The sequence below is a fragment of the Excalfactoria chinensis genome, chromosome 2, assembly GCF_039878825.1.
Source record: "Excalfactoria chinensis isolate bCotChi1 chromosome 2, bCotChi1.hap2, whole genome shotgun sequence".
NCBI classification, from domain to species: Eukaryota; Metazoa; Chordata; class Aves; order Galliformes; family Phasianidae; genus Excalfactoria; species Excalfactoria chinensis.
This window is the reverse complement of record NC_092826.1, coordinates 85,468,074-85,493,962: the sequence shown is the minus strand read 5'-3', so window position 1 is coordinate 85,493,962 and position 25,889 is coordinate 85,468,074. Positions and strand designations below refer to the sequence as shown.

At 43.2% G+C, this 25,889-nt stretch overlaps 1 protein-coding gene across 2 annotated transcripts in view; it reads left to right on the top strand.

The window, feature by feature from the left end:
• Positions 1 to 11,557, top strand: part of MBOAT1 (membrane bound glycerophospholipid O-acyltransferase 1) — a 58,920-nt gene extending 47,363 nt beyond the window's left edge. The window contains exons 9-13 of one of the 2 annotated variants that reach the window (XM_072329872.1): positions 1,065 to 1,165; positions 4,511 to 4,575; positions 7,004 to 7,136; positions 8,190 to 8,341; positions 9,804 to 11,557. In XM_072329872.1, coding sequence (XP_072185973.1) covers positions 1,065 to 1,165; positions 4,511 to 4,575; positions 7,004 to 7,136; positions 8,190 to 8,341; positions 9,804 to 9,936 — 584 coding nt within the window. In that variant the 3' untranslated portion in view covers positions 9,937 to 11,557. Of the gene's footprint in view, positions 1 to 1,061; positions 1,166 to 4,510; positions 4,576 to 7,003; positions 7,137 to 8,189; positions 8,342 to 9,803 lie in introns of both variants that reach the window. The other variant, XM_072329871.1, reaches the window with a different exon arrangement.
• Positions 11,558 to 25,889: the final 14,332 nt, after the last annotated feature.

Below are 25,889 nucleotides of genomic sequence, written 5' to 3'. Positions count from 1 at the left end.
GAAAACAACTTTTTACATGGGTAAATAGCGATAGGACAAGGAAGAAGAAATCATAGGATTGCTAAGGTTGGAAAAGACCTCCAAGATCATCTAGTCCATTCATCCACCTATCAACAGTATTTTCCCACTAAATCATGTCTTGTAGTACATCTGAACATTCCTTGAACACCTCCAGGGATGGTGACTCAACCACCTCCATGAGCAGCACCTTCCAGTGCCTGACCACTCTTTCTGAGAAGAAATTTTTCCTGATATCCTATCTGATGGTGCTACTTGAAGGCGTTTCCTCTAGTCCTTTCATTAGTCACATGGGAAAAGAGGTCAACTCCCAGCTCACCATAGCAATCTTCTTTCAGGTAGCTGTAGAGGGCAATAAGGTCACCCTTGAGTCTCCTCCAGACTAAATCCCAGTTCTGTCAGCCACTCCTTGTAAGACTTGTGTTCCAGACACCTCACCAGCTTTATTGCCCTTCTCTGGACACACTCTAGAGCCTCAGTGTTGTTTTTGGAATGAGAGGCTCTGAACTGGAGTACTGACTCGAGGTGCATCCTCACTGGTCTTAAGTAAGGAGGGTTGATCACCTCCCTGCTCCTTCTGGCAACAGTATTACTGATTAAGTCAGGATTCCATTGGCTTTCTTGGCCTCCTTGGCACACTGCTGGCTAATGTTCAGCCAAGCTTTTACCAGCACAGTTTCTTCCAGCCACTCTGCCCCAAGCCTGTAGTACTACCTGGGGTGGTTGTGGCTGAAGTACAGGACCTAACACTTGGCCTTGCTTAACCTCATCCCATTGGCCGCAGTCCAACTGTCCAGATCCCTGAGAGGGCCTTCCTACCGTCAGGCAAGTCGACACTTCCTCCTGACTTAGTGTCATTTTCAAATTTACTGAAGGTGTACTCAGTCTCCTTGTCCAGGTCATCCCTTTCCCAAGACAAACTTGTTTTTGAAAGAGAAGTTACTAGTCCTATGAAGATGGCTTGAATGTTTAGTGCCATATGCAGCTGCAAGAAAACACTTCTCTAACAGTTTGGTTTGACCCATTTTGCTTTCATATTGCAGCAGATGCAGTTAACAATGCAGCTGGGTATGGATTCAGTGGAGTTGATGAAAGAGGTGCTTTCCGTTGGGACCTGTTGTCCAACTTAAATATCTGGAATATTGAGGTGAGTTAAAGGAGTAGCAACATCGGCATGACTACAGATAAATAAGTATGATAGTGGGGAGATTGTTTGCTGGAATGAAGGTAAATCCATGCCACCAGTCTGCCTATCTTTAACTTGGAGAGGATTTGTATTTTATCTGTCGGGCAGATAAATAGCATCTGTCACGCAGCCTTTGTAATGCTCTATATTCAGGTTGCATTTGTAAATAGTTTATAGAGGGCTAATAAATTATTAATCAGATGTTTAATAAATGAGCAGTCAATTACTGTAGATTGTGGCTGAGTTCAGTGGGTCAATAAATTGCTTGGAGCTATGATTCTTCACCATCTGTGGTGTATTCCATCCATCTACTTCAAGCAGTCTTCCCCTTTTATAATCCAGTTGAGATGAGTGGTGGTAGTGAGAGAAGCTATCATCAGCAGAAAATGCACAAACACATGGAAGAGCTGGGCTCCTGCATGTGGCTGGAGTGCCTCTTCTAAATAGGGACCAGCAGGGATGGGAGCTGTAACAGATACAGGGAAACCTGAATGGAAACTGCTGGGGCCATGCTGAGTTTAGATGACAGCCGATCTGGAGATCTATCCAGCAAACCATGTGTTTTCTCAATCATATATCACATGTTTTTCTTGTTACTGCAGCATGCTTTTAAGTGTCCATTAGTCTTTTGTAAAATATTTGTATATTTTCTTTGATGTAAGAAATAGCCAGCATCATTATTTGTTTGCCTCAAAGAATATTCTCTGAATGCCAGGGGGATGTGAAAATGTTCACGTCTGCGACTGAACATTTTTCTAAAAGCTGCTTTTCTTTAGAAATAGGAGGAACTTCCCCCTGTAATTCTGTAGTTATGCTTTTAAAAGGAAAAGCAGATTAAAACAGATTGCTTTATGGCTGAGTGACCTGTGACTAAGCAAATGTGCTGTAATAGCTCTTCTCAAAAACGAAACAGCTTTTGTAATTCGTAGCTGAAAAATGTTGAAAGATGCCAAAGCTGGAACTATCTTTGTATATTCTCTCTTTCTCAACATCATTTAGCTGTTTCTTTTTTTTTTTTTTTTTCTTTTACTGTAATCCTCTACACTTCCCTCCTTCAGTGGTACAGAATATACATCCCAGAAATGCTTTATACTCCTCAATGCTACCAGCACCCTAAGTACCACTCTGTGATCTTGGATCAATATCTAATTTGGTTTTGGGGCAAGAAACAAATCCCAGCTGGATGAGCTAAGGCAATTCATGCTGAAAGGAGGGCAGTTAAGTACAGGTAGTGCTCTTCAGTTAAGTTGAACAAAGTAAACAGTAAACTCCTCTCTACCTGCTGAACTGTGGGCCCCATGGAACTTTTTTCCTTTACACAAATAATAGGGCTTGGAGTGGAGAAAGTATTGTAAAGCAGAGGGGCCATGCTAGCCTCAGAAGCCCTGCCAGGTGTGATGATCTGCTGTGTCTTTCCAAATTTACCAGTTTTATTTGAGAGAGCGCCTGAGTCAGCAGGAAATAAAACATCCTCACTTGATTGGTCATGTAATGAGAAGAGAGGCTACAGACAGTGTCACTTCACGTGAGAATCGTTGAATTGTTTCTTTATATGCCAATGGCAGTTCTGGGAGTAATAGCTTAAGTGTGACTGTACGGTACATTTTAAGCAGGAATCACCTCTTTTATGTGTAAAACTACGTGAGGATTGGGAACTTGAGTGATAAATATGACTACAGACGGACCTGATTTGTAGTCGTCTGTTGTAGACAAGCACATAACAGGAGTTGTGAGGGCATTAAAACATGACAAGTGCTTAAGCATGGTGGGGGGACTTTGAAGAAAACCTTGGCAGCATACATATTCTGGCAGCCAGTGACTGCTTTCTTTCTTACTGGTGTAAGGGGAACTTACAAAAGACAGAATCAGTATTAGTTGGATGAGAAATACATTTTTCTTGGCTTCTTTAGATGCAGTAATACAATTACAATGCAGCAGTACTGCATTGGGAGTTGCTAATCATTTTTAACTTCATCAACAGAGTGTGAAGTGCCAACCTTGATGATTCTTGTGTGAAAGCACAAAAATATCTGAATATTTTCCCTCAGAAACATTTGTCTTTATTCCGTCTTTATAGTGTTCTTTTGACTTCACCTGATAGGACAAAATGATGTGGTTTTACTGAATCGCCAGAGACTAGTCATTTATCCCTACTTAATGAGGAGACCCTGGGGAGTTGCTGTCAGCAAGCATAGAGCAAAGGGGAGTGGGGTCAGGGATCTACCAGAGATGGGATTTGCTAGGGAGGAACTGATGCTGGACTGGATCCAGCAGTTCCCTCAGGTTAGGTGAACTGATTCTGTGAGGATGTACAAATAGTTCCTCCAGGACCCTGGAGTCCGTTCCAGTATCTCAAGCTGGATAGTAGATTGAACACTAGGTTCTAAATTTAGTCTTGTAATTACTCTGTCCACGTTTTTCCAATTTTCTTCCTTCTCTAAATAATAATGCATTTATTTTAGTTTTCATAACACTTCGTTTTAATGGCAGCCTAGGGAATTCCACACTTCATAATGGGTAGCAAAATCTCTCTTCCAGAAATGAAGCTGCTTGTGAGCTGTAGGGAAGGCCAAACTTTAAAATGGAGGAAGCTCTTCATATTTCCCATTGTTTGAAAAAGAGGAGGGCCACAAAGATGATCGGGGGCCTGGAGCGCCTCCCCTATGAGGACAGGCTGAAGGAGTTAGGCTTGTTCAGCCTGGAGAAGAGAAGGTTGCGGGGTGACCTCATTGCAGCCTTTCAATACCTGAAGGGAACCTACGCCCAGGAGGGGAGTAAACTCTTTGAAAGAGCAGACAATAGCAGGACTAGGGGAAACGGATCCAAGTTGAAGGAGGGAAGATTTAGGTTAGATGTTAGGGGGAAGTTCTTTACTAGGAGAGTGGTTAGGCCCTGGAACAGGCTGCCCAGGGAGGTTGTGGATGCCCCGTCCTTGGAGGTGTTCAAGGCCAGGTTGGATGGGGCCCTGGGCAACCTGATCTAGTAAAGGTGTATGTTTGGTGGCCCTGCTAGGCAGGGGGGTTGGAACTACATGATCCTTGAGGTCCCTTCCAACCCGGGTCATTCTATGATTCTATGATTCTATGTTTAATTTTACAAAACAAAGCAAGTGCCAAGTGTTAGCAACAATCAAACTAGATAATTCCATTCCAAAATATGTTAGTGTAATGATGGACTGTGGCACAACCCTCATGATAATCAGCTACTAGAAGGAATATTTTTCACGTCTAGCATTTCTCTAATCTAAAATGCCAGTATTATTTTACAGGTTTTAATACTAACATTTCACATGAACTTCTTTCTTAGACTGCGACAAGTTTTAAAATGTACCTTGAAAACTGGAATATTCAGACAGCTGCTTGGCTAAAACGGTAAGTATAATGGAAGAGTAATTTGCTTGGGTTTAGACGTCCTGAAAAAAACCTGACAGTGAATCTCCATACGTTTATAGTCTTTTGTTCTTTCTTTGTTCCCTCTGCCTATAACATTTAGTGGAATGTAGTGGTATTTGATGCTCTATAAGAAAGATGTGAGGTGACCTGATAGTGGCCTTTCAGTATCTAAACTGGAACTGCAGGAAAGAAGGAAACAGACTCTGGAGCTGGGTTTGTGCTGATGGAATAAGGGGAATCACAGAATCATAGGATAGGTGGGTTGAAAAGGACCACAATGATCATCTGGTTTCAGCCCTCCTGCTACATACAGGGTCACCAAAGATGGAGCATCCATAACTTCCTTGGGCAACCTGTTCCAGTGCATCACTACCCTCTGAGTGAAAAACCTCCTCCTAATATCTAACCTAAACCTCCTGTGTCTCAGTTTAAAGCCATTCCCCCTTATCCTATCACTGTCCACCCTCGTGAACAGATATCCTCCCCTGTTTATACGCTCCTTTCAAATATTGGAAGTTCACAATGAGGTCTCCCTGCAGCCTTCTCTTCTCCAAGCTAATCAAGCCCAGTTCCCTCAACCTTTCCTCATATGAGGAAAACCATGAGCAAAACCATGACAGAGGTGCTCCAGCCCTCTGATCATCTTAGTGGCCCTGCTCTGAACCCATTCCAAGAGCTGCATTCTTGTACTGGGGGCCTCAGGCCTGGATACAGTACTCCAGCTGAGGCCTCACAAGATAAGTAGGGGTGGGCAATCACCTCTCTCCCCCTGCTGGCCACTCCTTTTTTAATGCAGCCCAGAACACAGTTGGCCTTCTGGGCTGCAAGTGCACGCTGCTGGCTCATGTTCAGCTTCTCATCTACCAGGACCCCCAAGTCCTTCTCTGCAGGGCTGCTCTCAAGGGGTTCTTCTCACAGTCTGTATAAGTACCTGGGATTGCCCCAGCCCAAGTGCAGCACCTTGTACTTGGCTTTGTTGAACCTCATTGGTTCTCACAAGCTCAGGGAGGGTAGATTTAAGTTAGGAAATCAGGTTAAGGGGTAGTGAGGCACTGGAACAGGTTACATAGTTTTGTGATTGATGCCTCATCCCTGGAGACTTTCAAGGTGAGGCTGGATAAGGCCCTGGGGAACCTGATCTAGCTGTGGTGTCCCTGTTCATTGCAGGAGAGTTGGACCTGATGGCCTTCAGAGATTCCTTCCAACTCTAAGGATTCTGTGATTCTATAAAGTTTTATTCTTGCAAATGTAAAATGTCTGCTTTTTATATATGAACAGCAAAATCACAAATGAACTGTTTACATCTTCCAAAACAAAAAGTAATAGCATTTTTCTGGCATCTTTTAGGCTGCTCTTTGCCTTCATCATCCTTGCTGTACTATATTATGTTTCCCATGCATGTTACTATCAGAATCGAACATCTTTGGGTCACTGGGATCCAGTTCAATTAGGACTTGGACAGAAGTCCAAATCTTCAGAGTGCAGTCCAGCTTGGAGTTATCACAAGATGCTTGCTACTGAGCCTCTGTTTAGGATATGGAGAAGAAGTTTCTTATTTTAAACCCTATCTGTTGCTCATGTAAATGCTAGCCTAAGCCTAGATTTTGTAGCTATAACAATCTCCTGTTGCTTATTATGGTTTTTGGCATGATTAAAGCTCAGAGTACAGTCAGCTGATGTAGTGCCTGAAATGATGCCACTGGTATGTTGTAGTTATCATTACTATTTTTGTTGTTAAATGTTATCTTACTATCTCCTAAGTTAATTTTACTATCTATGTTTTTCGTAATTCCAATGATGTGGTTGGAAATGCATTATTTTGACTATTTTCTTTGAAACACAACATTTCATTTAAAACTCAGGTGGGTACACAGATTTGCTAGCGTGTTCTTGAACTGGTATCATTCACCTGCATCTCTGAAGTAAGATTTTGGCCTGCTTTAAAATAGCCAAAGGCACTTTCTGTTGTTCCTAGCATCTCTCAGATGACAGTGCCTAAAAATACTTTTCTTTACCAGGGAAGGGTGGGCTGGTGATGTCTGATTGTCCTTCTACTTATTCTTGATTCACCATCAGAATTTTGTAGAGAAATGTGTAATTCCAGTATAGAGGTGTAACGGTAAATGATAAATCTTGCCTTCTCTCTGCCATTTTAATTATTCGATTGCCGTGAATGCTGGAAGTATTTTTACATGTGCTTTTTGGATCCTCATTGCGAAGAAGCATGCTAACTCTTTCTAGCTAACCTGCCAAATAAATGAAGAGGGAACAGCTCATGTCCTGGTTTGTAACCAAGGCAAGATGAGACGTGTAGGAAAACAGTGAGATGTTAAAAACTGAGGGATCTGAAGCACAGTTTCCATTCTTCTGCTATATTCAGCCACTTGTTTTGTTTTCCTCTTTACAGTGTTTGTTATGACAGAGCTCCGTGGTATCCTACGGCTTTAACATTTGTCCTGTCGGCCCTGTGGCATGGTATCTATCCTGGATATTATTTTACGTTTCTCACTGGAATCCTTATCACACTCGCAGCCAGAGCAGTATGTACCTTTTGTTGTTCTCTTCCAAGGCCCTTAGTAGATGCTCTCCAGCTATCAACTGCAGGGACCACCCTGGCACATTCAAGCAGCTTGTCCCTGCTGTGAGCTCTCTGTCATGCCTTTGCAGGGATTGATGTTCACTGCAACTTTGTTCTTTGTTAATGCTAATTGCCAAGCATCCCAGCAGTTATAGTTAGCACTCATTCTGTGTGTGCTGCGATGCTGCCCCTGGCTGTCAGAGAAAACATTGCATGAGTGTACAGTTAGAAGTTTGGTAGTGCTATTGGTTAGATGAATGCAGTCAAAATAGCTTGGCACTCAAGGTTAAGCTTGAGTCCATACCTCTTCTAGTTCATGTCCTGTGTGTGTGCTGATTTATAATCAGCTCTCAGCACAGTCTTTCACAAGATGTTGTGATGGTCTGAGCGTTAGCCTAAGTTGGAGTGCTATCCTGTTGATACAATTGATGCAGTAAGCTGGGATCTGTTCATGGACCTGATCTTTAGTAGAGCCACCAAAGGCCAAACAGGTTTTGTATCTTATTGATGATGCATTTATCACTGGTGTTTGACCATGGATAGATAATCAAGTCAATTTGAAAGGTGCATTAGAGTAGCAGTCAGTATTAGCCTCCAATTAAAAGATGAGAAGCTAAAACAAAATCTGCAGAGAGCTGAGTACGCTTGCAGGTATACACACATACTTGTTCATTTGAAGTAACTTTCACAGTTAATAAGCAATACTAAATCAAAAATGGGAGAGGAAAATCAAATCAAGACAATTTCCCTCCTCAAAGGTCTTGTGCAGGATATGTAATATGAGAGTCTTCTCTGGTGAGTATAACAGAAGGAAATGGGACACTTCTGTTTACCACTGGTTGACTACAGGATCTTTGTGCGTCTATCAATGCAGTTCTGCCTGCTTTCTTACTCTCGGTACTTTCCATGCTAACATTCTGTGCAGAGTGCAGCGCATACACTATACTACGCTTTTGTGACTTTGCCTAAGAAATAAATTTTTGCTATTTTCTGTTTATTTCTCCTTGACTTTCAGATAAGAAACAATTGCAGACATTACTTCCTCTCATCAGTGCCTCTCAAGATGGCCTATGATGTTGCTACCTGGGTTGTCACACAGCTGGCAGTGTGCTATACTGTTGCACCCTTTGTGATGCTGGCTGTTGAGCCCACAATTAAGTTTTACAAGTAAGTTCTCTCCTCCTGACTACAGTGCTCCAGATCAGCATGGGCAGGATATTTGATAACATAAGAAGTGATTTATACACTCCTATAACTTAAAAAGCTATGAAGGCCAAGGCAGAGCTCTTCTTGCTTACTTCACAGTTTTTCTATGTTCTCAGTTCATCTGAGTTTTCACATACGCAGTTTCCTTTTTCAAAGCAATCAGGTCTCAACCACCTTTAGCAGTGGCCAAGGCTGGAGAGGCTAAGAATAATGTGAGTTGGCAGAAGGAGGGGCTCAGTGAGATAAGAACATGTTTCCAGCAGCCAGCTGTGTGGAGCAGGAGTTAAGGAGGGTGCCTGACAAAGCTTTTCTTTGATTCTACGGTGAAATGTCAGAATAACAGTTTTTGATAAGAAGAAAGAGGATTCATTCCTCTAGCATAAAAACAAAAGTGATGGTCAATATGAAATTACATTGCTAGCCTTAAAACAACAGAAACAAGTATACGTAACTAAGTTAGTGCTACTTGCCAGTATCCAAAAAAAAAACAAAACCCAAAGGTACTGAATACCCAAATTTTGAATAAAGAAAATTATTTTCCACCCTTGTCCCCAGCTGGATCATCACTTTAGTATTTTTTTTCCCTAGTGAATCTCAAAGCAATTAACACTTTATGCAGAATCAAGGAAATTTTAAACCATTGGACTAGAACACGAGTTTTTGGAGCTTTTCGTACCCAACAGTGGTAGTAAGCACCTTGTGAGGATATTAATGACTACAGCATTAGTGAGACCACACAAAGATGCGTCTCCATTATTAAGAGCTGGACCACACTGCTCCCAGACTGGTTCCTCTTCAAGCGGGCACAGCCTCATGTGGTTAATTTAAGTATTTTTGGTTTCTGTTCAATCTTGTGCGTACAAAGTTATTGGAAATAAAAATATTTGATATTTACTAAGATATCAAAGAAAGGTATCTCTGAGTAGTTGCCATCAAAAACAAATCCCTTCTGTAGCTGCCAATATCTTACCTTCCTCAGATAGAAAGTGAATGTTTTGGTTTATTTCAGATATCAGCATTTTAAATATTTCTTTTTCTTTCCCATTCAGTTGCTTATTTTACTTTTAACTGGTACAATCTGATGTTCATGAAGGATTTATTTTCAGAACGTAGCCCGGTGTACTCTAACATTGAAAGAGAGACAGTGAATCTAGGGTTGAACTATGTGGGCTTATCTGAGCTGTCTGACTTTGGATACTGGAGTTAGCTGGTTGATTCCTTGCCTCATTAATATCTACAACAACACTCTCATTGATGCATAGACTGAGTGAGACTCAGGGTTTTATTTTGGTGCTTACTAGGCCATGTTCATGCAATCTGCGTTTATCCATTAGAACTAAAATCTATATGGGCTTAATGAGGTTGCTCAATTCATGTTACTACCAACAAACATATAATATTCTCTTTCTGGTTTTATTCCCAGGTCTATGTATTTTCACATGCACATTCTAAGCATCTTGATTTTGCTCTTATTACCAATCAGACCTCGAACGCACTCTGTAAGAAAGCCTCAAAATCAGGCCAACCAGAACTCTGTTAAAAACAAAGACAAATGATATCTCCAAAGGAAACTACCAACACTGGGAAATGATCTGTCATAATGGAAACAAAGAAGAAGACGGGAGTGACGGGAGTTGAAGTACAAGTGGCATTTATATAGGTTATCTTAAAATCTTACTGGACAGGGCAGAAGAGAGCCTGAAAGACTGCATTTCAAATGACTCCAGTTAACAGAGATTTACAGGCTATGTTTACAGGCTCATGGGGCATTTTGATTTTTTAAGTATTTTTATGAAATGTTTTTTATATATTTAAACTTTTTCACACAGAGAGGCATTTTTGCTCTTTTACAGAAACATACAATTATTAATCAAGAATCTGGTGATTAAAGGGACAGGAAGCAGCAATCACAGAGTTAAATCTGCTGCCTGATAGTCTGGTGCTGGGATGGCTAACAGGAGGGCTTCTCCTAACCTGGCTGAGTAGGGAGATGACATGAGTGAGAAATTACAGAAAGGAGGAGCTCAGTATGCTGTCGCTGCCTTCTTCCTGCTCTCTGGGCAGGGCAAACCCAGCAGTGCAAGGGCTGCAGCCTGAGCTCAGTAGCAAGGGTATTTCACATCCCTTCAAGTGGCACCTGCTGGCATGAGGGCAAGCCCCTTGGGAATATATGTCTGGGAACACTGTCATCTGTCTAGACCAACATCTAAAATAAAATCAAAAGAAAAGACTAGCAAAGGAAGAGATGCACACCCTGTAGAGTTGGACTTCAGTAATGATGCAGCTGGTACTCATTGCTACATCAACATTACTTTGCAGTTTTACAGTGATGCAGCCCTTCCATTTCAGTATGAAAATAAGTGAGAAGCAATGCAAGTTTTGAGTTCCAGAGATCACGGTTATGAGTTAAATCTAAAAAGGGTTTATAATGGATCAGACTGTTCTACTCAAAAACCTCCTTTCTTGTGGAGGGGTTACTTTCCAGCATGACAACACTAAAACAAGATCTAAACAGTAATTATCTTAGGAATCATAACTAATTCAGTACAAAATAAAGATTGTGATGGGTTATGAGCATCACAGGGGTCACAACCAAGTCCTTGTGTGATCTCAGCAAGTGACGGAGCCTTTCAGTGCAGGTTTCCCTGCTTATGAAGTCCCCAGCTTACAGAGACATGAGGTTTCCTTCTTAAGGGTTTGTAGTGCTTTGGGATGACTTGCCTCAAGGTCTTTCTGTTATTGTTTGTTTGTTTGTACACACTTACCCAGGAAAAACAAAAACGGGCTGACAGCGCACATCAAAACAAGCATAAACAAACAAGCAAACAAAACAAAACTTTTCCAGGAGTATTTTTCTCAGGATTTTGTAGCAGCACTTCCCTTGTTAAAGTATTGGTACTTCTTAATCATGTAACCGACATGATTGAGAGAAGAATCTGCTGTTTACTACTCTCTGTTATTCATGGCAGATGAAAACTGTGCAGAGTCCTAATGTTTTGGGAGGAAACAAATCAATGAAATCAGAACGAGGTTAAAAAGTGTTTGATCTTCTTTTCTCTGGTGAGAAGATTTTGTCCTGTGATCACCTCGTGATTTAGAGATTTTATTCGCTAATTTATTTTGAAGGCGAGATGGTATTAAAAGATTGTTCTGAATAAACAACCTGCTTTGTGTCACTGCCTGGCATTGTTAATGGAAGTAAAATGTGAAAATGGGTGACCGAGTCAGCGCCTTTTGAACTCCACATGTCTGCTGGATTGGACAGGCTGAAGTGTTTTAGGTCATGTTCCTGTTGAAACAGAGACAAGAAACCCCCCATGTATTTCCGTGGAGGTAGAACCTGTCCCTAACTTGGCAGCTGGTCCTCGTTTGTTCCTATGGTACCTCTCTGAGTGGCATTGTATGAGAGGCCAGGCTTTGTCAGTGGGGCACCTTCTGCAGGGGTTCATGTGAATAGAATTTGCTTAACTCTAATGCCATCCACTTCTGCTGTGGGTTTCAGCTTCTGCAATGCTAGGTAGCAAACTCATATCCTTTCATCACGTATTCTCAGTCTGCAGTTCTGCCTGAAAACGGTAGGTTGAATAAACACCATCCATGGTGTTTATATTTAGTTTATATTATTATGTGAAATAAATTTCTAATGTTTTTTTCCCAAAATATTGCATTGTAAGGAAACTAGCAAGTTACTCAAATCTCAAAGCTGGAAAAAAAAGGAACCCAAAATCTTAACTATATTTTGTTACTGTAGACTAGGCAGCTTACATGTCAGCCTTGCAAAACTAGTGCTGGATCTAAATTGCTGTAAAATATTCCTTTGAAAAGAGGCATTCACTTTGGAGCTGCCTTTCTAAGTCTCTTGTGCTGAGTCTCCCTGTCCTTGTTATTTTCTCAGGGAGAGAAACTCCTGCTTTATAGAAAGACTGCAAATGGTCACTGCTAGCTGGGGGGGACTCTGCTAGCTGGAACTAAAACAAAGAGCCAAAGCAGAAACACAGGTTACAAGTGCATTCTATTAGAAGCTTTAGGTACTGGCCTGGCATTGCTCATCTGCACTATTGGAAGGTGTGCTTCAGGAGCTGAAATACAAGACTGTTATCAACATGATGCTAGTTTCAAATCGCTCTCTGGGTTACTGGTGCTGCAAAAAGCTGCAGAGCTTGGCTTCTACAGAGACAAAAACAGTCCGGGTGGTTTATGAGAGAGAAGTATTGGGCCATCTGATAGAAGTCAAAAGCATTGATTGTATTAGTTTAACAATGTTTCTATTTTAGGTACAAGAATGTAAAAGTTAGACACGGCCTCCACACTCTTTGGACTGAAGGCAAATTCCAGCTACTATTTTTCAGTATATTTGGCAGCATTAAAACTGAACCAGAAACTGAGGTCCATTTGGGAGAGAGCTTTGAATGAAGAGTGAAACTTTCTTTCAGCTTAGCGCTGGGGCTCAAATTTGAAGAAGGAAAAACACAGCAATTTCCTTGGTGGGCTGGAAGCACAAACTGTTTTTTTTTCACTGTCCTGTGAGCTGTCCCCCCCCTCCCTGAATACATTCCTGAATGCCCCCTTGGAGCATGCCAAGCAAAGGAGGCAGTGTCATTGTGGGTTCTGAGGTAGGCAGATATTTTTTTCTCCCTTTCTGGCTGCTCTGCATATGTAGCACATAGCTGGGATTTTTGCATTGCTTGAAATGAGGTAGGCGGGTAAGAAGGCCATAGATTTTTACTCTGCTGGGAGGTATTTCTGTGAACCTGCATTTACCTCTCTGACTGTATTTGTGAAATCAGGCTTAGTAAACTACATCCTTTCTTAGAAACACAGGCTGAAATCTTGGCACCAAAGCAGTAAAATTCTCATCAGCAAGGTTGGTGTCTGCCATATGTATCCTTTATCCCTGAAATGGGGACTTGAGAAAAATATCCCACTGGTTGGAGGAGCAAAGGAAGCAAGTGAAAACAAACCATAGCTTTTAAAAAATGTGTTATAAGGAGTCCCTATGTTGTATTGTGAACAGAAGAAGAGTACAGTTCCCTGCATCCTTGCCCAAGTCAAGTCAGTTCTCAGTTACATATTAAAAAATTGAATATGTTTTTTTGAGGGACTGTTCTCTCTTTTTATGTCACTTCATGTACTCATGTACTTCAGTTCCCAGGTCCTAGAAACAAAGTGGGAAGCCTTGCCGGATGCCTCAGCATGAGAAAAAATGAACAGTTTGTGCTTCAAGAATAGAATCTTTTGCACTTTCTGCTGCTCCCTTTCTTCTTAGACGTGACAGCAATGATATGCACAAAATGTCTGGATTTTCTGCTGGGTGGAAACTGCAGCTCTCAGTCTGCGTGCTGCTGTGGGGTGGAGTGGATGCATCCTGCATGGTTATGCTGACAGCTGGTGCCCTCTGCGGGTGAACGGGCTGAGAGAGAAGGTGCACCGGCTGCGGGCTCCACAGATGTGCTCTGCTTAGTGCTGGTGGGAAACGAAAGGCCTAATTAGATGGGAAAAATTAATAGTACACGAGGGAGTGCTGCCTTATTTTTAGCAAATAGGTTTATATGCCCTAAAAGCTTGGGTTACACCCTCTTTCATGTGACTTATAGAGTCTGTGGAAGGGAACCACAGGATGGGGATAAAACATTTCTGAGACTGCCCTCAAACCTCATTTACTGTCTGTTCGCAGGCTAACAGTCTGGAGGCTTTTCTACTGCAGTGTCGTTCCCTGCACATCAGGATTGGAGCTGTGCCTCTTGCCTGAGAAGAATGGCAGCATGTCTAGGAACACTTCTGGTACATGAAACAGCAGGCAGAAATAACAGCAGAGGTGGGACCAGAAGTTATGACACAGGATGGGGTCATCCCCTTCCTGCCCAGGGGATCTGCCTGGGGGATAGCACACAGCACCATGTGGGGCTTTCCCAGCTGCTTTCTGTTTTTTGGGAGTGGTTCTGTTTGCAGACAGCCGTGTGGTCCCAGGGGCCTGCTGTCAGCCTGCTTCCATTAGACTTCTTGACTGATGTTCAGTTTAATGAGCCTCTGTACAGAGGGTCATTCAATTTGGCAATTGTACCTATAAATCCACTCGTGGCAGGGCTCGAATAACCTTTTGCACATAGTTCTTCATGAAATGACTATCTGATTAATTAACATTAATTTGTCCACTGTATGGAACCAGATGCAGTCAGTATGAAACCCTCCACTCTGATGTGTGGGCACTGTTTGAGCTGGGAGGATTTGGGGACGGGAATGGCTCTGATGTTGTTTCAAGCCTCTCTCAGGTTGTTTTTTCCCCCCTCTTTCTTCCTCTCTCTCTTTGGTCCCAGTTGATTAACATTCCAGGGCAGCATCATATAACAGGGGGCAAAATTCAATTAATTGAAAATGAAATATTTATAACCTTACTCTATGTGTCTATCAGAGAAGGGTGCTTAATAGATCTTCTCATTAGCATGGACTGGTGACTCACTTCTCTGCTTTCACAGTCATTTGGAATTAAAATCCAATTAATCTAATGTCCCTGTGAATATTATTAAACTATTTGAAAAACTGCATAGAAGAGATACGAGGCAGGGGGTGAGGGGCTAAGAGAAGAAGAGGGAATATGTCTTGAGCTCATGAAGATTCATTTCTTCCTTGCTGAACGCATAGTCTGGAAAGACAAATTTCCTGTTTTCTGGAAAGTGGGGAGCTAATTCTTAATACCAAAAGCTTGAGGATGGAGAAATAGCTCGCTTCCTACTGTCACTGTGCAGAGCTTTGTCATCTTTCAACGCACAAAGAAATGTATTTACTTCAGTCAGCCTTCCAGATTGCTCTCAATTCTTGGCCACCAATGCTCCCCAGTGTTCCCCTGATACCACGCCCAGGACCTTATGAAAGGTATTTGAGCACCAGATAACCATGGGGCCCATTCCCAGCTATGCAGCAATATACAGCTACCCCAAGGCTGCAGAGCTGGCCCTGTGGCCTAAGACCCTGTTGTTCAGGGTCTGAGAGTGCTATCGGCTGCATGGTGCAAACATAGCCTGGAGGACTATTTAATTGTTAAATATCTCCATCTCTTCAGTGGATGGGGCACTGACCCGATTCTCACTGAGGAAGGATCTGAACCATGAATTTCACAGGCAAACTTTGAGCAGGAGGGAAATTTCTAAATTGAATATGCTTCTAATGGGAATGACTTGAGGCCAAAATCCTTTAATGACTCTAAGGAATTCAGAGACACTGCTGCAAGAGAGTGTAAGGCAGGAGATAAATATTCTGAGACGGAAGAATATTCTGGATGTTCACATATAAAATGTTTCTATTTTACTTAAAAAAACAATAATAAAATGAAAGATCTACCTATAAAACTTTGTTTTGCTTCATTTTGTTCGCTCTGTGCTTTAGGTAGAAGTAGCCTTTTCCTTTATAAGCTGCCCCGTACTTTTTTCTTCCCACTAGAAGCCTGGTCCAAAGCCTCTTGGTTCACTCTGTGCCTCTTCCGGGAGCACGAAGCAAGAGTTTGAAGCCGTAATCCTCTTCACTCTGTAGAAACCACAGTATCTGGAATGCGGCAGCACCTCACACCCAACCTACCATGCCCTGATGGTGAACTGAAATCTGCTGTCACCACACACTGCTGCTGTTTGGGCTCAGTAGTGTTTGATACCTGCTTTTTTTCTGTCTGTCTGCCTGTATTTATTTACTGCTGCTGACTTTCCATGAAGGATTTAGGGAGGTGGCTGAGTCTGAACTGCAGGCTGAAAATTTTATTATCTGAGGCTCTAATTGAGTTTGCTTTTGACATTCAAAGGGATTGAGCGATCATAGCAAAACTCTCTACTCCAATCAAATTAAAGGAAGACATGAGTTTTGTTCTCTGTAAGTCTGCTTTCTAGGCAACTGGATATTGCCTTCCATATGTCCTTATTCCAAGCCCACCACCATCCTGGCCCAAGATAGATGTGGTGGCCTTCCTTGGTGCTCTCCCTCTACCATGCTGTCTGTTGTTTATGGTCACTGACCAAACCCCAATGGTCAAGGAAAAGCAGGCTGTCTCTGGCATCTCCGCAACAGGAAAATAGTGAGAAAGGCAACGTAACATAAAATGTGCTTTTCTCAGTTGAGAAGATTGTGCTCCCACTTCACTCTGCTACAAAATGACTGCTGCTGATGAAGGGCAGTGGAAAATCAAGTCCAGGGCCTTTTTTTTTTTCAGTCTTCTGCGGTTGCCTGCACACTTCAGGCACTGTATTAATCGTAATTTCTTCCACATTGCTGCTCTGTCTGCAAGCTTCCTTTGAGCAGTGCTTTTTGTTCTGTTCTTTCCTCCAGCAGGCTCCAGCCTTTCTGGAAGCGGCTGCCGGAGCTCTTTCCCAGGGCGCGGGCATGCCAGCCAGAGCATCAATCCACTTTTGTTTCCATTATGCCAGCTTCCTGCAAAGCTTCAAATTAATTTTAATGCCTCCCTCAATTTCAAGGCCTATAAAAAGATCTCAGCTCTGCCTACCTTGGTGAGCTGGGACCTGTTCAGGAATCCGGAGGATGCTGGCATGGTGGTGCTGGGGGTATCCGTTTCCTCTTCTTGCATCCAGCCAATTCCTGGCACCATCTAGTGGGAAACATCCGGACCCTTCCTGGCAGCCGGGATGGAGGATAGTGGATATGCACCCTGCCCTCACTGTGCTGAGTCGGGGAGTCCCAGCAGGGCAGTCCCGAGCCCTGTGCCCACTGCTAGCTTTGAATTCACTGCCTCTGCGATTACCCAGTGCAGCCTGACATCTTACGCTGTGGAAATGGTAACTCCTTTTCCACTTTGTGGTACTGACACCTCTAAGCTCTCTGCGAAGCATCTTCCACAATCTTCTGTGTCTGGTGAAAGAAGACGCATATGGTGGAGCAGTTTAGAAAGCGTTTGCCTTGCCGGCAGCAGGTTGGTTGCCAGGTCTGTGGTTCCAAGGGACTCTGTCCCACTTCCTAAGAGATGCCCCGCAGCTGTCCCTATGTGTCTGATTCGTCTGGTTCTCACTGTTCATATTAGCAGAGGGCCTGCTGCTGGAGACAGTCAGAGGGTGTTGCCAGAGCACTGATACTGGGGGAGAGACAGGAGGAGAAACTCTTTCCCCTGCTCCCAGGCCCCTCCCTAAGTTTACGTGTTTTCAATGAAAGGGGAGAAACTTTCAAAAACTTGCTATCCAAAACAATGAAAGAGCAGCCAGGTTCCCTGCTGAAGCCCCATGGTTTGGCATAGGCAATGCCTGCTGCACCAGGAGGCTTTCCTCAGCCCATTGCTGAAGGTGCTCTTCTGCTGCTGCCCCCCTGAACACCCTCTGCTCTGGAGCTTCCACTTATGTGGGACTGGGGAGCTGTGACAGAACCAGCTTTTCTGTTGTTTCTCTTCCCAGCATCAGGGCTGCAACTGAAAATATCTTTCCAGCCCCACTATTATTACCCATAGGGACAGCACCTTTAGCGTGTGCTATTCATTGCTGTAATAGCCGCACCTGTGTACAGAACACATGCTGGAACAGTGGCAGCTGTGGACTGTAATTGCAAAACGTTATTTTCTGTATCTCCTTGAAATCTTTTGTTCCTCTTGTTCTTGCCTCATAGGTCCATTTATAATGACTGCAGATCTCTTTCTTCCTGCAAGGCTCCATCCTCCTGTTATGTCTCATCCTGAATGCCAGGTTCTTTGGAGCACGTGCGCTTGTTTGCATGCATCCCACAGCACCCAGGAATGGTGGGGTTGGGTGAAGGAGGTCAGTGTGGGGCCAGCATTGCTGCTGCCCCGAGCAGGGCTGGCATGGGAGCTCTGGTGGGTTTCATTCATTTGTTCCTTGAATCTTCTGAACAGACTGCCCAGAGAAGCTGTGCATGTCCCATCCCTGCAGACAGTGAAAGCTGGGTTGGATGATGTGGGCCTGGGCAGCTTGATCTGGTGGGTTGCAACCCTGCCCGTGGCAGGGTTTTGGATGGGCTTTAAGATCCCTCCAACCCAAACCATTCTGTGATTCTATGGGTTGGGGGAACCCAGTTGGGGATGCCCAGAACATGGTGGGCAACTCTTTGGAATACTGAAAGTACAGAGAGTGGTTTATAAAGAAACATAGTTCATTTGTTTTTCAGTCCCCTTGGCTAGAGCACTGCATTCAGTTCCCTGGAAGGCAAGAAGCTAGAAGGTGTCTCAGGTTTACCTTATCAATCAAGGACGTAGCAAGGAGTGTGAAATGTATATTGACGGTGGCTGCTCTCCTGCCTTCCGTTGTAATGATTTCCTCTCTGCCGGCAACAGGCACAAGTATTATGTAAATTACACACAAACACAGACAGGGGAACAGGTTTTCACAGGGCTTTTGCTTCCTGCTCCAGCACTCCATGGGGTGGCAGAGCAGAGCCTCCCCACATCTGGAGCAGCCGCTGTAGGACCACCCCGAATTGCAATGCTGGCTGCCGGGCTGAGCAGCGGGACAGCTGCGGGATAGGAAATATCCAGGAATCTGCGGTCGCTCCGAAGAAGATTGCTGTAATTAGATTAAAAGCATAAAACAATCCCCACTTAAGTGCTCAAAAACAGAATGAGATTTCATTGAGTGACCAGGACTGGTGCGTAGAAAACTCGAGCAATTCCTTGGCTGCGTTGTCTTTGAGAATGCGCTATCGTCCCGGCAAAACCCTACTCCCTCCTCCAAGAAAGAAAGAAGCAAACCAAACCCGAAGTGAACCCAGAACGGCCCGCGCAGCTGCTCCCGGCAGCGGAGCCGGGGCACCGGCGGGATACCGCGGGTGCGACCGCATAGAGCCGCGGGGACGGGTGGGGCGGGGATGCCGGCGAGCTCCGCGCCCGGCCCGGCCCGGTAGGTGGCAGTGCTACCCCAAGAATTTGGGAGAGAGCCACTTCTCCTAAAAAATAAAATAAAATAAAATAAAATAAAATAAAATAAAATAAAATAAAATAAAAGCCCCAGAAAACAGCAATTGTTTTTGCAGATGCTGTTGGAAAAGCAAAGAAAAATGAGGACAGAGCTCTGGAACCCTTTTTCCCCTCCCCCCCACCCCTTCCCCTCCCTTTTTATTTGTTCTTTGACAGGTAAGTGAAAAAACATTTGGTTTTATATTTTTGTTTTGTTTTGTTTTGTTTTGCCACGCATCTAAAACAGATTTCTTTTTGGTGCCTAAAGGTAAAAATGAGCAGAGCTGTAGCTCTCCGGCTGGTTAGATGCAAGAGGGCACAGATATGTTTCCAGCATCACCAACAATTACACTGTGCTGTGATCACTGCATGTTGCAGAGGGAGGAGAAGGGGTGCTGATGGCTGAAACGCTGCAGCTTGCACACAAGATTTAGTTCTCGGTGATTCAAGGCCAAGGTGTTGGTTTCTCCTCCAGCCGCAAAAACAGGTGATGTGGCTTTTTGTAAAGCCTCACATGGTGATTTATTCCCCCCTTCCTTTTACATCACTGTTTTCTACCTTCTGTTTCCATAGGATGACGGCCTCCTCTCGGCCTGTCCTTTGTTAGTGCCCCAAAGGTTAGAGAAGAAGGAGTATAGTGGAGGCATTTGAATGAACCACAAAAAAAGAAAGAAGCCACACAGGAAGACTGTCCAGATAAGGACAGTCTGAGTGCTGCATACAAACCCTGCCTGAATGCTACCACTACACAGGAGTCACTGTACTGCAGCTGGAAAATGTTAGGGTATTGAAGTTGCTTTTCAGGTGTAGTTTCTACAGAAATTTATTGAATTCAAACTTACTTCTGAGCTACACATGTACGTGAAGGCTGTTCTGCATGTGCACGTGAGGTATTGATGACACAGGGTAGTGACATGGTGTGATGAGTGCTCTGTAACACTGTATGTCCATGAGTACCTGCAATTCTGGCTATGTTTATTGGGTCCTTTGTGAGCAGCACTCAGAGCCCGCTATGGAAAGTCATCTGAATTTCTGCAGGGCAAGCAGCCTCACCTCCCTGCACAGTGTTTGCCAGGCTGAGGCTGGGATGCAGGGATGCAGCAATGACATTCCCATTCCCACCTCATCCCGCTCCTCCCTGCTCCCTTCAGCCTGCCTTCTCTGCTCTGAAATCAGTGCTTTTTAAACCACTGGGACAATGCTGAGAAACCTTTGTGGTAAGGAGCTGCTTCATTTGGAATCCAAAAAACTTGTACGCTGAGTCTTTCAGCTCTCTCCTATTTCTGCTCACGTTTTTCTTTATGCTGTGTTAGTTAGGAGCCATAGCAGAGAACTCAAATTCCCTTAAACTTTCTTAATAGAGAAACAGATTTAATTGTTAATTATGAGACAGAGCAAAGCGTTGGGTACAAGCTGGTTCTACAGTGCCCGTTTTGCTCAGCAGCTTTTGTGCACAGAGAGCTGAGGATTGCTGTCAGGGAGCACGAGCCGGCAGCCACAACAACAGTTTGCTAAGTCAGAAAGATTTTGCTGGGTGACAGCACATTGGGACACTGTTTCCTTTGTCTCTTGCATGCCTCCAGATTTTTCTGCTGAGCCCAGGCTGAAGCCAGAGCAATGCTGCCCACCTCATGCTGCAGGACATCATTGCACTGAGCTGTCCCCAGTGTACGAGGATGGGGATATGCCCGCCCCTATCCATGTACACCTTCTCCCCCAGTGAAAGATTTTTGTTGGATGGGGAAAGCAGCGACAGCATTTGCTTGGATTATGTACAGTGATCCAGAGTTCTAACCGTAGTGATAAAATACTATAGACAATAAATAATAATGTATTATAATGTATAATAAATATATTGACATCCCCATCTGTAGAAAGATGAGGAATGAGAACTGACTTCAGTCCCCGCCCTCAGGGAAGGATATTTTCCAAAGTGCTGTGCTCTGGCATCTCCCATGGAGATCTGGCCATGGAAATTTCAGAGAGGAAATCTTAAAAGGATGGATGAAGCATACAGAGATCGATCACGACGCGGGAGTTTTTACCTCCACGTTGCTGGCTAAAGCCAGCGGAGGGCTGCTTACACAGCCGTTACCATCTGCTGGTTGTGAAGTGATTTGGTGGTTTCCAGTTCTGTTTCTATGGGACGAGTTTCCATATAACAAGAAAACACCAGTGAAACAGGCACCCTCGTTAATCGTTAGAGCAGCCAGGGAGCGAACAGATGACGGAAACTGAATTTCTTTCTCATCTTGTGCTTGTCAGCACAATGTGAAAAATAGAGCAGGCCTCCAATAGGGAAAATAGTTTCATCAAATTTTGTACTTTCAAAGTTATTTTGGTTGTGCGTGGACCAGGATGGACTGACTCCTTTATTTCTTGCGAAGTAGGCCACAGCATACTTTAATGCAATTTGTTAGCAAAGATGTTCTTGAGATATCTAATGCACTGAAAGTCATTTGTTTTAGAGAGAAAAAAACACTCATTAGTAACTTCAGTGCTAATTTTATTATAATTTTTAATTTTTCTTGAAAAGTGTATTTATTTACTTTTTCCAACCAAAATGTTTGTAATGCAAAATATCTCCATTGTTCTCTTTCTCCTGAGTGAAAAATGTATCCCAGACACAATTCTGCATAATCACTCAATGCCAAGTTTGGATCTCCTACTACAAGAGATGGTTTAGTGGCTTGTGGTAGCAATGATAATGGGAGGACGGTTGGACTAGCTGATCTTGTAGGTCCTTTCCAACATTGTGAATCTATGATTCTAAACTATGGTGTGTTTCTTTGTTTTGGTTTGGGGTTTTTTTTGAATGTAATAATTAGTAGTAGTGACACTGGAAATCAAATCTGACACTCATTTGAACATCCTGCAGTTGTCAGTCTTTGAACATATTCCAAGATTTTGAAGTGCTTGCATCTTTATTTTATTTTATTTTATTTTATTTTATTTTATTTTATTTTATTTTATTTTATTTTATTTTATTTTATTTTATTTTATTTTATTTTATTTTATTTTATTTTAATTTTATTTGTGTGTGTGTGCGTGTGTTGCATCAACACCAGCAGCCTTGAGCTAAGATGAGGGTTCTGTTGTGAGCGGTGTTGCACAAGCACTCTGCAAGAGCCAGCTACTACTCCGAGGAGCTTCTAATCTCCATAACGAAGGCAAACAACATGTGGAAATGGAAGCAGGCAAATGGAGACAGAGGAGCTTGTCCAAGGTCAAGGCTGGGATGAAATCCATGTTTCCAGCATCCCTGTTCAGGCTGATGGATAGCTCAGATTTTCCTGCCCTGACCCCTCATGGTGTCCTTCTTCAGCACATTGTGTGGTCCCCTCCTCCGTCCCACTAGGCATCACATCACCTTTTAGAGAGCTCTGTAATCATACCTGAGCTATCGGATGAACAGCTCCAGTGACCCAGCTGCACCATGCCGTGCCCCAAGCTTATTGCAAAGAGTTTCTGGAGTCCAGTGCTGTGGGGGAATAGGGAAGGAACCCACAGAAGGAAGCTGCTGAATGGCTTAGCCCTGGGAAACTTTCCTTTGAACGGCTGTCAATTAAGGGTGACTTGGGGCCTTGAGAACTACATTTCTAACATTTTTTACTTCTTAAAATATTTTCTATTTCAGTTCTGAATGTTCTTGTTATCCAGACCTGTTTGTGCATGGTCTGCCTAATTTAAGCTAAAACAACTCCTCAGGGCAGAGCTCTGCTCTTATTTCATTTGTAGATTGCTATGCTCCCTCTAGAGTTGTGCAGATTGTTATAAATAAAATAGTAGGGCTGGGTCCTTCTGGATTTAACCGACCATTTCTAGTCAGTCTTTCCTTCCATTATTGGTGCTAATCAAGCACTCAGATTCACAGAATCATAGAATGGCCCGGGTTGAAAAGGACCACAATGATTACCCAGTTTCAAGCCCCAGGCTATGTGCAGGGTTGCCAACCAGCAGACCAGGCTGCCCAGATCCACATGCAGCCTGGCCTTGAATGCCTCCAGGGATGGGGCATCCACAACCTTCTTGGGCAACCTGTTCTGTTGTGAATGAGTGGATGGATGCTTAGGTTGATAACACCTTTGTCCCAGATTTTAAAGTAAGCAAAAATCATATTCCTGTGAGGTGAGGACCTTCTTTGGGTTGTCCATATCTTTGCTTTTGTACTCGAGGCATCAAAAATTCCTTGCCAGTGAAATTCAGTATCATTTGTCTTCCTTACCAAGTTGACATTTTGAATGAGAGTGGTGAGGTCCTGGAACAGGCTGCCCAGGGAGGTTGTGGATGCCCTATCCTTGGAGGTGTTCAAGGCCAGGTTGGATGGGGCCCTGGGCAACCTGATCTAGTAAATGTGGAAGTTTGGTGGCCCTGCCAGGCAGGGGGGTTGGAACTTCATGATCCTTGAAGTCCCTTCCAACCTGGGTCATTCTGTGATTCTGTGTGATTCTGTGTGTAATGAAGTTTTGCTGTGGAGAGTGTCTGACATCAGCTTCCCTGAAACTTGCAGGGCTTTACCCTGTAGTATATTAACTGCTGGTATAGTATATTAAGTGCTGGTAAACATGATTTGGGCAAGCACTTGCAGAAAACTCCCCAAGAAACCTTCTCCTTAATGCCTAACTCAAGCACAAATAAGGTGTGTGTGCTGAGAGCCAAACAAAGCCACTGTTGGGAGGCAGGTACTGCCACTGCATCCAGGGCGCTTGTGGTCCTGAAGTGAGGTGTACTCAGAAACAAGGTTTTTTCGCCTTTATCACATCCCCTTTGGTTCTTACATCATGCCATGGTAGCATGACACTGAGGAGTTCTTATTTGCACTGGAACAAGGAGAAGGTTTGGGGGGACAAAATCATTCTACCTGACATGATAACTTGAATATTTTTGTCTGTTCTTATTTAAAAGCACCTAATGTAGCTGAGAAGCAATCTAGGAAACTGCATTATAACTACACAAATGTTGTGTATTAAAGAAAAAGAAAAAAAAGAAAAGAAAAAAAAAAAAAGTAGAAAAAGAAAAGAAAAAAAAAAGTAGAAAAAGAAAAGAAAAGAAAAAAGTAGAAAAAAAGAAGCCACACAAATCCAGCTCTCTCTGATCTGACCTTCTTGAGAAAAGTGAACTTAAACAAAGCCTTATGCGATCTCTGGCCTAACCCTTGTCCCCAGGTCTGGCTGAGACTGAAGACAAGACAATTGCTGTGATTTGATGTGAAAATGAGCATCTGGATTGATCTGATAGCAAACAAAAAGCCACACTGCATGCTGCAGTCCCCAATGATGAAGTGGGATGATGCACTGACTTTTAACAAGTTGATTGCTGGAACTCTTATCCACTTTTGCATCCATTCCTCTCTCCTATAGGCACACAGGTCAAACTGGGAGAGGCCAGACAAAAGACCCACTGCCCCTACACATGCCAGCCTGCATCCTCAGAGAGAAGCAAGCGTGCTGTCAGCCTGGTTGGGAGTGGTGCTCAGATACAAGCCTTCACCACAGATGGCTGAAACTCGAATTTTCAGTTCATTGGGTGTGTTATTTCTCCCCTGTTTGAACCAGAAATATGTTTGTTTTAATATTGTCTTTGGAATTTCACTTTTTGGAAATCTGCCTTGTATCTTTTCAGAACTAGTTCACTAGATGATTTGTTTAATTTGGGAGCTAATTATTACAATTTTATGATATTTTTTCATGTCAGTTATCAGAACTACTCAGATGTAATTGGTAAGTACTACAAACACTACAAAAACTGAAAAGAACCACCTAAAACATTTTGACATTGAATTCTCAAATTTCATTTAAAAACTCCAAAATCTGACCTTAAAAATGCTAACATGTTCTGAGACCGAAATATCTAACTCGGTGTTATTTCATTTCAGTGTCTTTTTTAAAAGGACTTCTACTGAGATAAATGCAAGAAAACAAACAACAAACAAACACGTTGAACAGGGTAGAGTCTTCAGTCTTATTTAGAAATTCACTCAGAATTTCTATTGTCACAAACCGGTACCTGCAGCAGAGTTACTTACGTGAGTTATGTGTCTTCATCAAGTCTGGATGGGAAGCTTTTGCATGGATTTTGAAGATACATTAAAATGAACATCCTGTTGAGAATTTGCTTACTATATGGTTACAGTGATTTATCTTATTGTGTCTTTATTTCTTCAGACATATTTGGGCTTCAGCTTTTCTCACTGGGGTAAGTGCTCAGAAACTCTCAAAGTCACTGCTTGCTTAAATATTACACCCACTTGAGCCAGAACAGGAGGGTCTTATGGTCATAGATTAATAGACTCATGGAATCATTAAGGCTGGAAAAGACCACAAAGATCACCTAGTCCAACCACCAGCCCATCACCCATGCCCACTAAACCATGTCCCTCAGTGCCACATCTACCCTTTTCCTGAAAACCTCCAGGAATGACAACTCCACCAGCTCTCTGGGCAGCCTGTTCCAATATCTCACTGCTCCTGTGAAAAGAATTTTTTCCCAACTTCCAAACTAAACCTCTTCTAGCACAACTTGAGGCCACTACATCTCATTCTACCACTAGTTAACTGGTGAAAGTCGCTGACCTCCACCTCGCTACAACTTTCTTTCAGGTAGTCAATGTTAAATAGGATATGA